Below are 11,489 nucleotides of genomic sequence, written 5' to 3' on the forward strand. Positions count from 1 at the left end.
GCTCAATTATGATCCTGAGTGTGTTGATGTGGTCTACACAGGACTTCCCCCGACGAAAACCGGCTTGTTCCCTGCGCAAACACACATCTTGTATAGGAGAAATCCTATCAAGTATGATGCGGGCTGTAATCTTGTTGATAGAGTTTTGGAGTGCAATTCCTCTCCAATTTCCACACAGACTGAGGTCACCTTTTTTAGGCAATTTTATAAGAAGAGCTTCCTTCCAACCTTTTGGGAATGTTCCCGAGTCCCAAAAGGACCCAATGATTTTGTGAAGGTGATCTGTTGTAACATCCAGATGAGCCTTAAAAAGATCACACGCGATCCCGTCAGGGCCTGGAGCTTTTCCAGATCCTATGCTTTCAATAGCTCCTCTAACCTCAGAAACACTAGGTCTGGTTGTGTCAATGTTAGTCGTAAGTTCGGGAATTTGAACATTGTCTAAAAAGTCTCTGTGTGTTGATGTTGATGGAGGGTTGAGGACAGACTTAAAATGTTCAGTCCATCGATTCATTTGGAGGTCAGCATTGGTTAAAGGAGTTCCGTCGACTGACTTGACTGGCTTATCTGCTGGTCTAGATTGGCCAGCCAAACGTTTCGTAAGACGGTAAAGCTCGCGCGATTGTTGTTTGTTCGCGGCATCCTGTGCTTGATCAGCAATACTATTCAGCCAGGTACGACGATCTTGCCTAGCTGAATGCTTCACCTGCCTATCCAATGCATTATATCTCCCTAAAGCCTCTAAACGTTGTTGCTGCGACCTTGCTACATCACATGCTTGTTTTGCCTGCTTCCTCTGTTCAATAATGCTCCATGTAGAGTCCGAAATGTAACATTTTTTCCTCTCATGTGCTAGAGGAATTGTAGATTCACTTGCATTTATGCAAGCCTTCCTTAAGTGTTCCCAGTGCTGTTCAGGGTCGGTAGGAGCTGTTATATTAAGCTGTTGTTCCAATGCCTTCCTGAACTTTTCCCGACACTGAGGAATTTGCAATTTTAAGGGATCTACTCTACGTGTGTGATTTGCAAAACGTGGCTTGTCTGCAGCAAGTCTGATCTTTAATGTAGCAACCAGAAGCTTATGGTCGGTATGGACCTCAGCGCCTCGGAAAACCCGTACATCCATAAGAGAGCCTCTCCATTTGTGGCTAATGGAGATATGATCTATTTGATTCTGCGTGATTCCGTCATTTGAGTGCCACGTTACTTTGTGTATGTCCTTATGAATAAAGACAGTCCCGCCAATAACAAGGCCATGGCTTGTGCACAGCTCCACAAAACGTTCACCATTGTCGTTTGCAGTACCAATACCATGTCTACCCATGACGAACTCACGGTTAGAATTGTCAGAACCAACTTTCGCATTTAGATCACCCATCAAGATTTGAATGTCACCGCGTGGGGTATTACTCAGTGTGGCTGATAACAACTCATAAAAGTTGTCTTTGCTGCAAGTATCAGCCATGTTGGTTGGTGAATAAACCTGAATAATACTCACGTTTCGTGCACGAGTACGAAATCTCGCAACAAGTATTCTGTCGGAGACGGGACTCCAATCAATCAGTGCTCTCCCAGCAGATGCAGACAAGAGAAGCCCAACACCACTTTCACGTTTTTCAGAAAGTGGCCTTCCTGAAAACAGAAACGTTAATTGTTCTGTGCCCCCTGGTATACTAATCTTTCCCTTGTCGGCCCACCTATGTTCACAAATACCCAAGACGTCAAGTCGAACCTTTTTAAATTCCTTTACAAGATCTTCCAATTTAGATGGTGCATCGTACAATGTCCGTATGTTCCATGTTCCAATTCGTGTCCGTTTATTGAAGCTAAAAATCGTCGCCGTTTTATTCCGTTCGTTTTTCTTTGTTAACGTTTCAGTTGTAAAATGATTTCGGTTAGTAACGTTACAAGCGTGACGTAACCTATTCTGGAGCTGGGGCTGCCAGCTAAGACATCCAGACATGCCAAGAAAACCAGAGCCTCGTTTGATTCCGCCCCACTATGTGGCTTGGATTGACAGTCTCCACCTCGAGAAGGTGAGGTTGGTACATGGTGTGGTTAGGCTAGGTGCAGTACGTGACTGCATATGTTCCGCATTCTCACACCTTACGGAGACCTAAAGCAGTACTGTGCAATCTTTTATTTTTCACAGCACACCTGGGTTGAAAGTCTTAACTAAAAACGTACACGGCCTGCGGTTAATGATCTTTCCAAATAATTATGACGGCGCACAAGTTGACCATCACTGCTTTCGACAAAACACTACTTTATATTACCGTTCAGGCAAGGCTGCAGTCCTAGAATTTTGGACGAGTCCTATTTAAAACTGTATATTCACAGATATAAGCATAGAAGCTGAGCCAAGTCGAATCGACCTAAGTATGGTAGACTTTCAGTTCTGCATAAACCTTCATGTTCGAAGTCCGGTAATTAACTTGGTATTAGGAATTGACAAGTATTTCCCAGCCTTGAAGCTAGTTTCAGCCGCCATCATTCATGGATCACAATTGATCTTTAATGCCAGAACTCGAAGTCGACGCATATTTTATATGGACTCGAGCAGACTTTACCGTACACAATCTTAGTCGACTTCAAGCTATGTGCAAAGCTAGTAAAGTAAATAATAAAAGCATTTAAAAGACGTCAGTTCAGTCCAAGCTACACCTCCTTGTGTGTTTCTCGGTCAAGTTATAAAGTAAGGAAACAAAGAACGGAAATTTAATTCAAATGGAAGTAAAGCACGAGCAATAAATCAAGTATATAGATTGGCATATCAAAATAGTACGAAAAAATTCTATTATCGCCAATACATGCTTTATATTGCTTCGCTTTTTATTACTCAACATGGCAAAAAAAATTTCAATTTGTTATTCGTACGGACCGTATTAACATAAGAGGATTAAAGAAAAATGTTTCTGTTATTTAAATTATAATAATGTTAAAGGGGAAAATGTTGTTGAGGGTAGTTCAGGGTTGGTTATAGCTGGATATTTAGATGCATTTGAACAAGTACTCGAGCTATTATTCGAGAATCAAGAATTTGGTGGATTTATAATATGGACGTCATTTGGTCAAATTAAGCAGTACCCCTCAATTGGTCAGTAGTCAGAGAAGCATGTATCATGAACTAAATAGCCATAACAGAGTCAGTAGCATGCATTAAACTCTATAAAATAGTGTTTAAAATTTTTAATTTCACTCTTAAGAGCGAAAATCAAAGGAGTCGAATTGAATAAAAAAACTCTTATTTTTATTTTACTCTTGAGCGAAATTGATCAATTTTCCTCACGCTCCTGAGAGCGAAATTTTTTATTTCACTCCCAAAAAATTTCACTCTCAGGAGCAGGAGTAAAATTCTGAATTTCGCTCTTAAGAGCAGGAGCGAAATTGAATGCATGGAAAAATATTTTGGCGGTTATTGGCCGTTATTGGCAATCATTTGATTGTTTCCGGTGTCCAGAAAGGTTACTTTCTTTTATGTTTGAACCCAAGTTGTCATTTTAAGTATTAGACATGAACTTTTAAGGTCTGGAAGTACTTCCTTTTACCATTTTTCTATGCCAAAATAACAAATTGTTTGAAAATTCTTAAAAAGGAAGACAATAATGATGCAAAAGTTGTGCTATAGCAAAATTTGATCTAAAATCGACCACTTTGTGCATTTAGAAGGGAGGAACTGACTATATCCAGTGCCTGAACTTCCAAAAACTTCATTTTCTTAAATATCGATCCTAGTTCCATTTTTGAACTTTTTTGAAAAACATGTGGAACCGACCACTTCCGCTAGTTCCAGCACGAATTTTGATGCTTCTATCCACTTTAGATGATCCATATGACCCAATAGCCCTATAAAATGTTCAATAAGTCAATGATTTCCATTGCAATTCCAGGAAGAAATATCTTATAACGAAATTCTCAAGAAAAAATGATATTAAGCATAGAAATCATTGACTTATTGAACATTTTATAGGGCTATTGGGTCATATGGATCATCTAAAGTGGATAGAAGCATCAAAATTCGTGCTGGAACTAGCGGAAGTGGTCGGTTCCACATGTTTTTCAAAAAAGTTCAAAAATGGAATTAGGATCGATATTTAAGAAAATGAAGTTTTTGGAAGTTCAGGCACTGGATATAGTCAGTTCCTCCCTTCTAAATGCACAAAGTGGTCGATTTTAGATCAAATTTTGCAATAGCACAACTTTTGCATCATTATTGTCTTCCTTTTTAAGAATTTTCAAACAATTTGTTATTTTGGCATAGAAAAATGGTAAAAGGAAGTACTTCCAGACCTTAAAAGTTCATGTCTAATACTTAAAATGACAACTTGGGTTCAAACATAAAAGAAAGTAACCTTTCTGGACACCGGAAACAATCAAATGATTGCCAATAATGGCCAATAACCGCCAAAATATTTTTCCATGCATTCAATTTCGCTCCTGCTCTTAAGAGCGAAATTCAGAATTTTACTCCTGCTCCTGAGAGTGAAATTTTTTGGGAGTGAAATAAAAATTTCGCTCTCAGGAGCGTGAGGAAAATTGATCAATTTCGCTCAAGAGTAAAATAAAAATAAGAGTTTTTTTATTCAATTCGACTCCTTTGATTTTCGCTCTTAAGAGTGAAATTAAAAATTTTAAACACTAGTATAAAACATCCAAAATCCCATCCCTGTCTCTACCTTCTCTCCTGACAATTATGATAAGAAAAGCAAAAATTGACTCAGATTTCATGCTTACCGTGCAACAACAGGAGGTCATGAAAAGGATTCTCATTAAAAATTCCAAATAAATAATAAAAAAAAATTGTGAGGAAGACAGAAATTGTATCTCATTATAATCAGACGAGAGTGGTGCATGTGTACAATCATATCATTAACGTTTGAATAAGCTTTAGTATATTTCAACATAATCAGATATATGAATGTTATTATTAAACAACATGTAGTCATAATAATATGCAGAGTATGAATAAGTAATCAGATGAAGAAAAGCTTTTGAAAGCTGAATTTTTGGTTGAAGATGGTGCTGATAAGGATATTTGAGGTTATGTTTGTGGTATGCAGATGTATTGTTGGGATCAGACTTTATATGCATCTCTCTTAGATAGGATCAGGAATGTACTCATGCATTGTGTTTATGATCCTTCTCTGCTTACTTCCTCTTACTTAAGATATTTGATGTTATGCTGGGAGAATACAAAAGTTTTGTTAGAACCAGACTTTGTATGCATCTTATGGGTTCCTCATGTCCTATCTGATGAACAGGAACAACTCCGTGTTTCGGAATTTTGATTCTTCTCTTTTTTCTCCTGATTCTCCAACATAAGCAAATTCTAATCAACCAAGACAAAGTGTCACCCCACATCCTATTCATCTAATCCCCTGCGCTAAACGAAGACAACATATATAAAATATTTCCATAAATGTAGCGAAAAGCTCGTTTCATGTGACGATAATTTTTCAAGTTTTTACGATCACAACATGGGGTGTATCATCACAAATATAATGACTATGAGAATGCAAGTGGCAAATGAGGGTTCAAAATTTTATCATGTACACATTATTAAAGCTACATTTCCCACACATTCTTATGATTTTTTTTAAAAAAATAAAATAAAAATAAGCTTTCAAAAAGGTATCAGTAGATTCTCATGCTTGAGGTGAATCACCAAATATTTGAAGTTCAATTATGTAGACAGGATAAAGAGAGCAGCATAACATAAGAATAAGGAACAAAAAAACTATTCATCGATAGCATATTTCTCAAACGTGCCTCGAAAACCGAAATAATGTTGTGGATGGAATGAAAATTCTATGTTGAGCCAAGAGACTGTCCGATGATCACGTTTTTGAAAATTGCAAATGCTTTTGTGGCTTCTCTTCCTTATAAGACACTCGAAAGTGGAAATTCGAGAATCATGAAAAGGAACAGAATGGAAAGAATTTAATTAAACATGAAATTTTATTGTATTTGAATTTTAATTAATGCATGCAAAAGGGAAAAGGAAATGCATTGGATTGTGGTGAATTGGGACTTTTTAAGAGAAGATTTAATATCCGACTTGTCGGCAAAGAAATTGGATTCATGATTAAGGGAATTCGAAATTACTTAGTGTAGTTTTTTATGGAATATCTAGAAAAATTGATGTATGTTGTCTTCTTAATGGCTTAAAATCAGTAATATGACCTCAGACTCATCTTACCATTGAGTTGCATAGCTCGAGACTTGAAAATCAAGATCTTATAGCTCAATGCAAGCTCAATGACACAAACAACATGAATTTGACTTCATACTTCTAATATTGACAAAAAACTTCCTTATTTTTACGACCATCCCACTATTTTCACTTCTTTACTGACTTAAGTGATCGTACAGATCAATTGCGATCCATGGCCTCTTTTAAATCACATCCAAACGTCGCCTGAAAATGGCTCTTCCTCATGCTATCGCAATTCAATTACAAAATACCAATTTATATACAATCTCTGTCGAAAGCCTCCATTTTTATCAATTATAACAACAATTTTAATCATTTTCATGCTTCATTGATGATGCTCAAACAGAAATAAATAGAAGAAATTCTAATTATCAATAGCAATTTTCACGTTTCGTTAGGAAACTTAACAAGAAATCAATAAAAGATTTCGATGATGATGCTCGACCTTAAACGTGTTATAGACTCTCGTGTATGTAGTTACAAAAGGTAAAGTGGAATTCTTGCATGAAATTTTTATTGCATTTGAATATTATTGGAGATATTCTATTGATACCTTCTTAATGATTGTGGAAAAACTGACTTTTTCATGAATTTTCCTCAATTCCAAAATTACTTTAAAATCCAATCAGCATTTAATGTCAATTTCACATCAAAATCTCTTAAAATTCCATAAATTTTCCAATCCTACCTCAATTTCCTTATTCCATTAATGTCAAAACCTATTTCCTTAAGCATAAAAAACTCCAACAACTTCACAAAAATAAAAAAAGTCATCCTCAGAACTTTGTATTTGACTTCATAAAAATCTACACATAATTGAACTTTACTACTATTTTTTCCTGCTTACTGTATTGTGGTGATGTCGTGGTTGTGGCATAGACGACCTTTTGTGGAGTATATTTATGATCGGGTTGCTTTTTTTTTCTACCACAGTCATAAACATACATTGTAATGCAATCTTTATATTCATCTTAATATATATATGTGGGGTATGTGAGAGAGATATTAATGATTTTGCTTCTTGGAACTGCAAGTTGATTGAGTTGTGAATATTTGCTATTTGCTGTGGATGGGTTGAGAAGGAGTCAGCGAAATGTGTCAAAGATATAGTTTAAAGCGAGGTCTAGACCACTTATCTGATGATTTTCCTGCCTGTAAAATGATTGAAAGCTTCATGTACCGTACGAATAAGTGAAAATTCTTGAAAGGAGGCTGTTGATATAGCCTGCATGGACTCCTTCCATTTTAGCACATCGATAACCATCGATAGAGCCAGTTTAAGACGTCCACTAATGGAAGCGATGGATCACTGTGGATTTGTATGGTCAATGAAGTAAGTAGGTAAGTTTAAGTGAACAATGCCTCATCATGTTGAGTCTTGAACCTCTGATCTTTGCGATAAGACTTAAAGCATAAAAGCACTTTCGGAATCAACCTTATTTCTTATACAATAGTATGACAGCATAACCTTTAGCATACTCTCAAGAACAGTGAAAGGTGTGTGCATCGCTCTCGAGCATGCTCATCTAGTATGTATCTATAGTATAAGATGAGCAAGCTCTCGCAAGTATGTTCTTTGTCTGTTAGGGAACATCTCATTTAAAGACCCAAATAATTATTAATTTAGCCTCAGGAACCAGAAACCTTTCAATAATTCTCTCCATCAAATAAATTCTAAAATTCAACATAGGAAGTTCTTTGATACTCAATTGATATCCGTAATCAAAAAGAAAATTTTCATAATTGAATACATTCAACCAAATAAGCAAAAAAATATTTAGGTTGACTCCCCTTTGTATATACTTAGTGGGGAAAAAAAGCAATAAAAATTCCCTTTGAAGTTGGCAGTTTTTTTCAGAGTTAATGATATGCAGATAGGAATATAACAAACATATCTTCAACATCATCAGGATTAAAATTGAAAAGCAAAACAGTCAAAACGACCTTTTTTTCTTTCTCTCGAATGTGCATGAGTATTGATTTCGATTTAAATCAATTCACAAGCACAAATATGTAAAGGGTGAGTTGTGTATGTATACAAATTAAGAATGAAGTGGAAAACTTGAAATTGAAATTCTTTTTTTGTTTTGTGAATTGAATTTTTAGATAAAAATCGATTTTTTGTTGTTGATACGACATGAATGCTCGAGTGGAGAAGCTTAAAATGAAAACTATGTCAATATACAGTTGTTGAAATCACTTTTATAACTTGTAAATGTAGGAATTCTAACAAACAGGCAAAGAGCGAGCTTTCATGGTACAGAAAGATCACTACGGTACCTAAAAGCAGTCTCTTTGCCTGTTTAGTGATTAGAATGTCAGACAACAGACACTATCGATTCGGGTTCCATTCAAGCAATTATAATTTTTTGGATGTCATTAAAATAATATCAAATTTAGGTACATCAAAAGTTTTATTTTAAGTTGGAAAAACTGCTGCAGATTGAATTTTGAGACTCATATTATTAAACTCGTTCTCGGGAGTTCACCATATTTGAAGCGATATCTATTCGATACTAAACCGATTAGGTGAGCTATTACATAAGCTATAGGCTGTCAAGATTGAATTCCATGTTAAATATTCATAAATTCAGTGATTTAAGTTCAATTATTTTATGTTAATTACTTTCAATTGCATTTTTCCATCAAATTCATTCAATTCAGTTGCAGTACATTCATCGAAAAACACGGACTTTGAATTGAAAAAGTTCTAAAAGCTTTTGAAATATTCTAAAAATTATGATGCTTTCGATTGTGTCGAAATTATTCAAAATCACAGAACAGTCAAGTAATCGTGAGATATTCGGAAATGCTGTTGAATTTATTGATCGCATATCTGGTATGATTGGATGTGGTTTACTGTCAGCTGATTTCAAATATGCAAACATTTTGCTATTGATTTTAATATTGGATTTTGTGACGTATATCCCGATCAACATCTATGATGTATATTTATTCCGCGATGACTTTATTCGCGATATGTTTTGCTTGGTTACGTTAGGAAATGGATTTCAAGGTGGAATGAAGCTTTACACGTTTATTATGCAACGAAAGAATTTACTAAAAATATTTTCAACTGCTGAAGAGTTTGTTGTGGATATGAAATGCAAAGAGTCTTCGGATAAGTTCAAAAAATGTTTAATAATTTCCTGTCATGTCGTATTTGGATTATCGATTTTATTTTTGATTTGTGCGATATGTGTATTAATCTATCCAGCTGTTGTGTATGGTTTTGTAGGCGAGAGAATTTTGCACTTTGGATTTATATTGCCAATACTTGATCCAGAGACGACTATTGGATATTCTCTGAATTTTCTGCACCATACATTGCAAATCTACATAACAGTTATTGCATTGCTTACGACTTTAAACATGACTGTATTCATTATTATAATTGCATTGGAAAGTATGAATCATTGTGTGTTTTACTTAATCAGCTGAATGTACTGATCACATCAAAGGTTCAAGATCGGAAGAAAATTAATGAAAAGTTTACAGAAATAATTCAGGAACATGTTAAAATAATTGAATTTCTAAAATTTTTCAACAAAATCTTCTCATCATATTATTTTGTTGAAACATTAAGCATATCATTCCAGACAACAGTAACACTCTTTACATGCTCGATCGATATTCATTTTCTACCTGGATATCCTATTCTGATGGTTGATTTATTTCAAATATTCGCACCATGTCTATTGGGTACCATTTATGAAGTTCAATGCAACAAATTTTTGAACGAAGTTATGAAACTTTCATGGATTGAATTACCATTGGTAATGCAAAAGACAGTATTAATTATTATGCTTCAGGCACAGCGAAAGATAACAATCCAGTGTGGATTGATGGAATTGAACTTACAGGCATTTGTGATGGTATTGTATACAATTTTTGTATTTAGTTAAGTTAAGAATGTTAATTGGACACGAATTAAGTGAATTTCGAGTCAACTCGACTCGACTTGGGTTATTTTGAATCTCCTAATCCTAATGCTTTTAATGTTTTGATTCCTTGACTAAATTCATATTTCTGTTTATTTTTCAGATTTATAAAGGAATTTATTCCTTTTTAATGGTGCTTCAAAGTTTGAAATAAGTTCATTAGTATTCATCTTAACAATTCATGTTCTCAATATTCAAGCAGTTCAAGGTTTAATTACAAGATATTACATTCTACGTCAAAAATAATGTCGAAGTGCAATGTTCATTTTAAGTCTCGTGCAACAATTATTAAGGGTTGAAATCTGAAAAAGAGAATTCCGTCGAATCATTTACTATTCCTTAAAATATTTAAGAACTAATTTACAGGTAATGATTGCTTTAATTACTATCAGTTTGAAAATTTTAATCAATTTCATTATGGCTTGCAGTTCCGATGTGCTCGTCAAATAGTGCAGACCTAATAAACAATCAAATCATCCAATAAAATGCTTTCGATTGTGTCGAAATTATTCAAGATCTCAGAGCAGTCAAGTAATCGTGAGATATTTGGAAATGTTGTTCAATTTATTGATCGCATATCTGGTATGATTGGATGTGGTATATTGTCAGCTGATTTCAAATATATAAACATTCTTCTAATGATTTTAATATTGGATTTTGTGACGTATATCCCGATCAACATCTATGATGTATATTTATTCCGCGATAACTTTATTCGCGATATGTTTTGCTTAGTTACATTAGGAAATGGAGTTCAAGGTGGAATGAAGCTCTACACGTTTATTATGCAACGAAAGAATTTACTAAAAATATTTTCAACTGCTGAAGAATTTGTTGTGGATATGAAATGCAAAGAGTCATCAGATAAGGTTAAAAAATGTTTAATAATCTCCTGTCATGTCGTATTTGGATTATCAATGTTATTCATGATTTGTGCAATATGTATATTAATCTATCCAGCTATTGTGTATGGTTTTGTAAGCGAAAGAATTTTACATTTTGGATTTATTTTGCCAGCAATTAATCCAGATACAAATATTGGATATTCTCTGAATTTTCTGCACCATACATTGCAAATCTACATAACAATTATTGCATTGCTCACGACTTTAAACATGACTGTATTCATTATTATAATTGCATTGGGAAAGTATGAATCACTTTGTGTTTTACTTAATCAGCTGAATGTACTAATCACATCAGAAGTTCAAGATCAGACGAAAATTAATGAAAAGTTTACAGAAATAATTCAGGAACATGTTAAAGTAATTGAATTTCTAAATTTTTTCAACAAAATCTTTTCATCATATTATTTTGTTGAAATACTAAGCATG

General features: G+C 34.5%; 1 protein-coding gene across 1 annotated transcript; it reads right to left on the reverse strand.

Annotated features, from left to right (window-relative positions):
* Nucleotides 1-379: 379 nt before the first annotated feature.
* LOC139100007 (uncharacterized) lies at nucleotides 380-1,963 on the reverse strand (the record flags this gene model as incomplete). The annotated part of the gene is made up of 1 exon (XM_070652583.1): nucleotides 380-1,963. A coding segment is annotated over exon 1 (1,584 nt), but the record flags the coding sequence as incomplete, so codon positions are not given.
* Between the last annotated feature and the right edge of the window lie 9,526 nt (nucleotides 1,964-11,489).

The sequence above is a fragment of the Chironomus tepperi genome, unplaced genomic scaffold, assembly GCF_022539635.2.
Source record: "Chironomus tepperi strain 1889 unplaced genomic scaffold, CSIRO-AGI_Ctep_v1 contig_51, whole genome shotgun sequence".
Lineage (NCBI taxonomy): Eukaryota > Metazoa > Arthropoda > Insecta > Diptera > Chironomidae > Chironomus > Chironomus tepperi.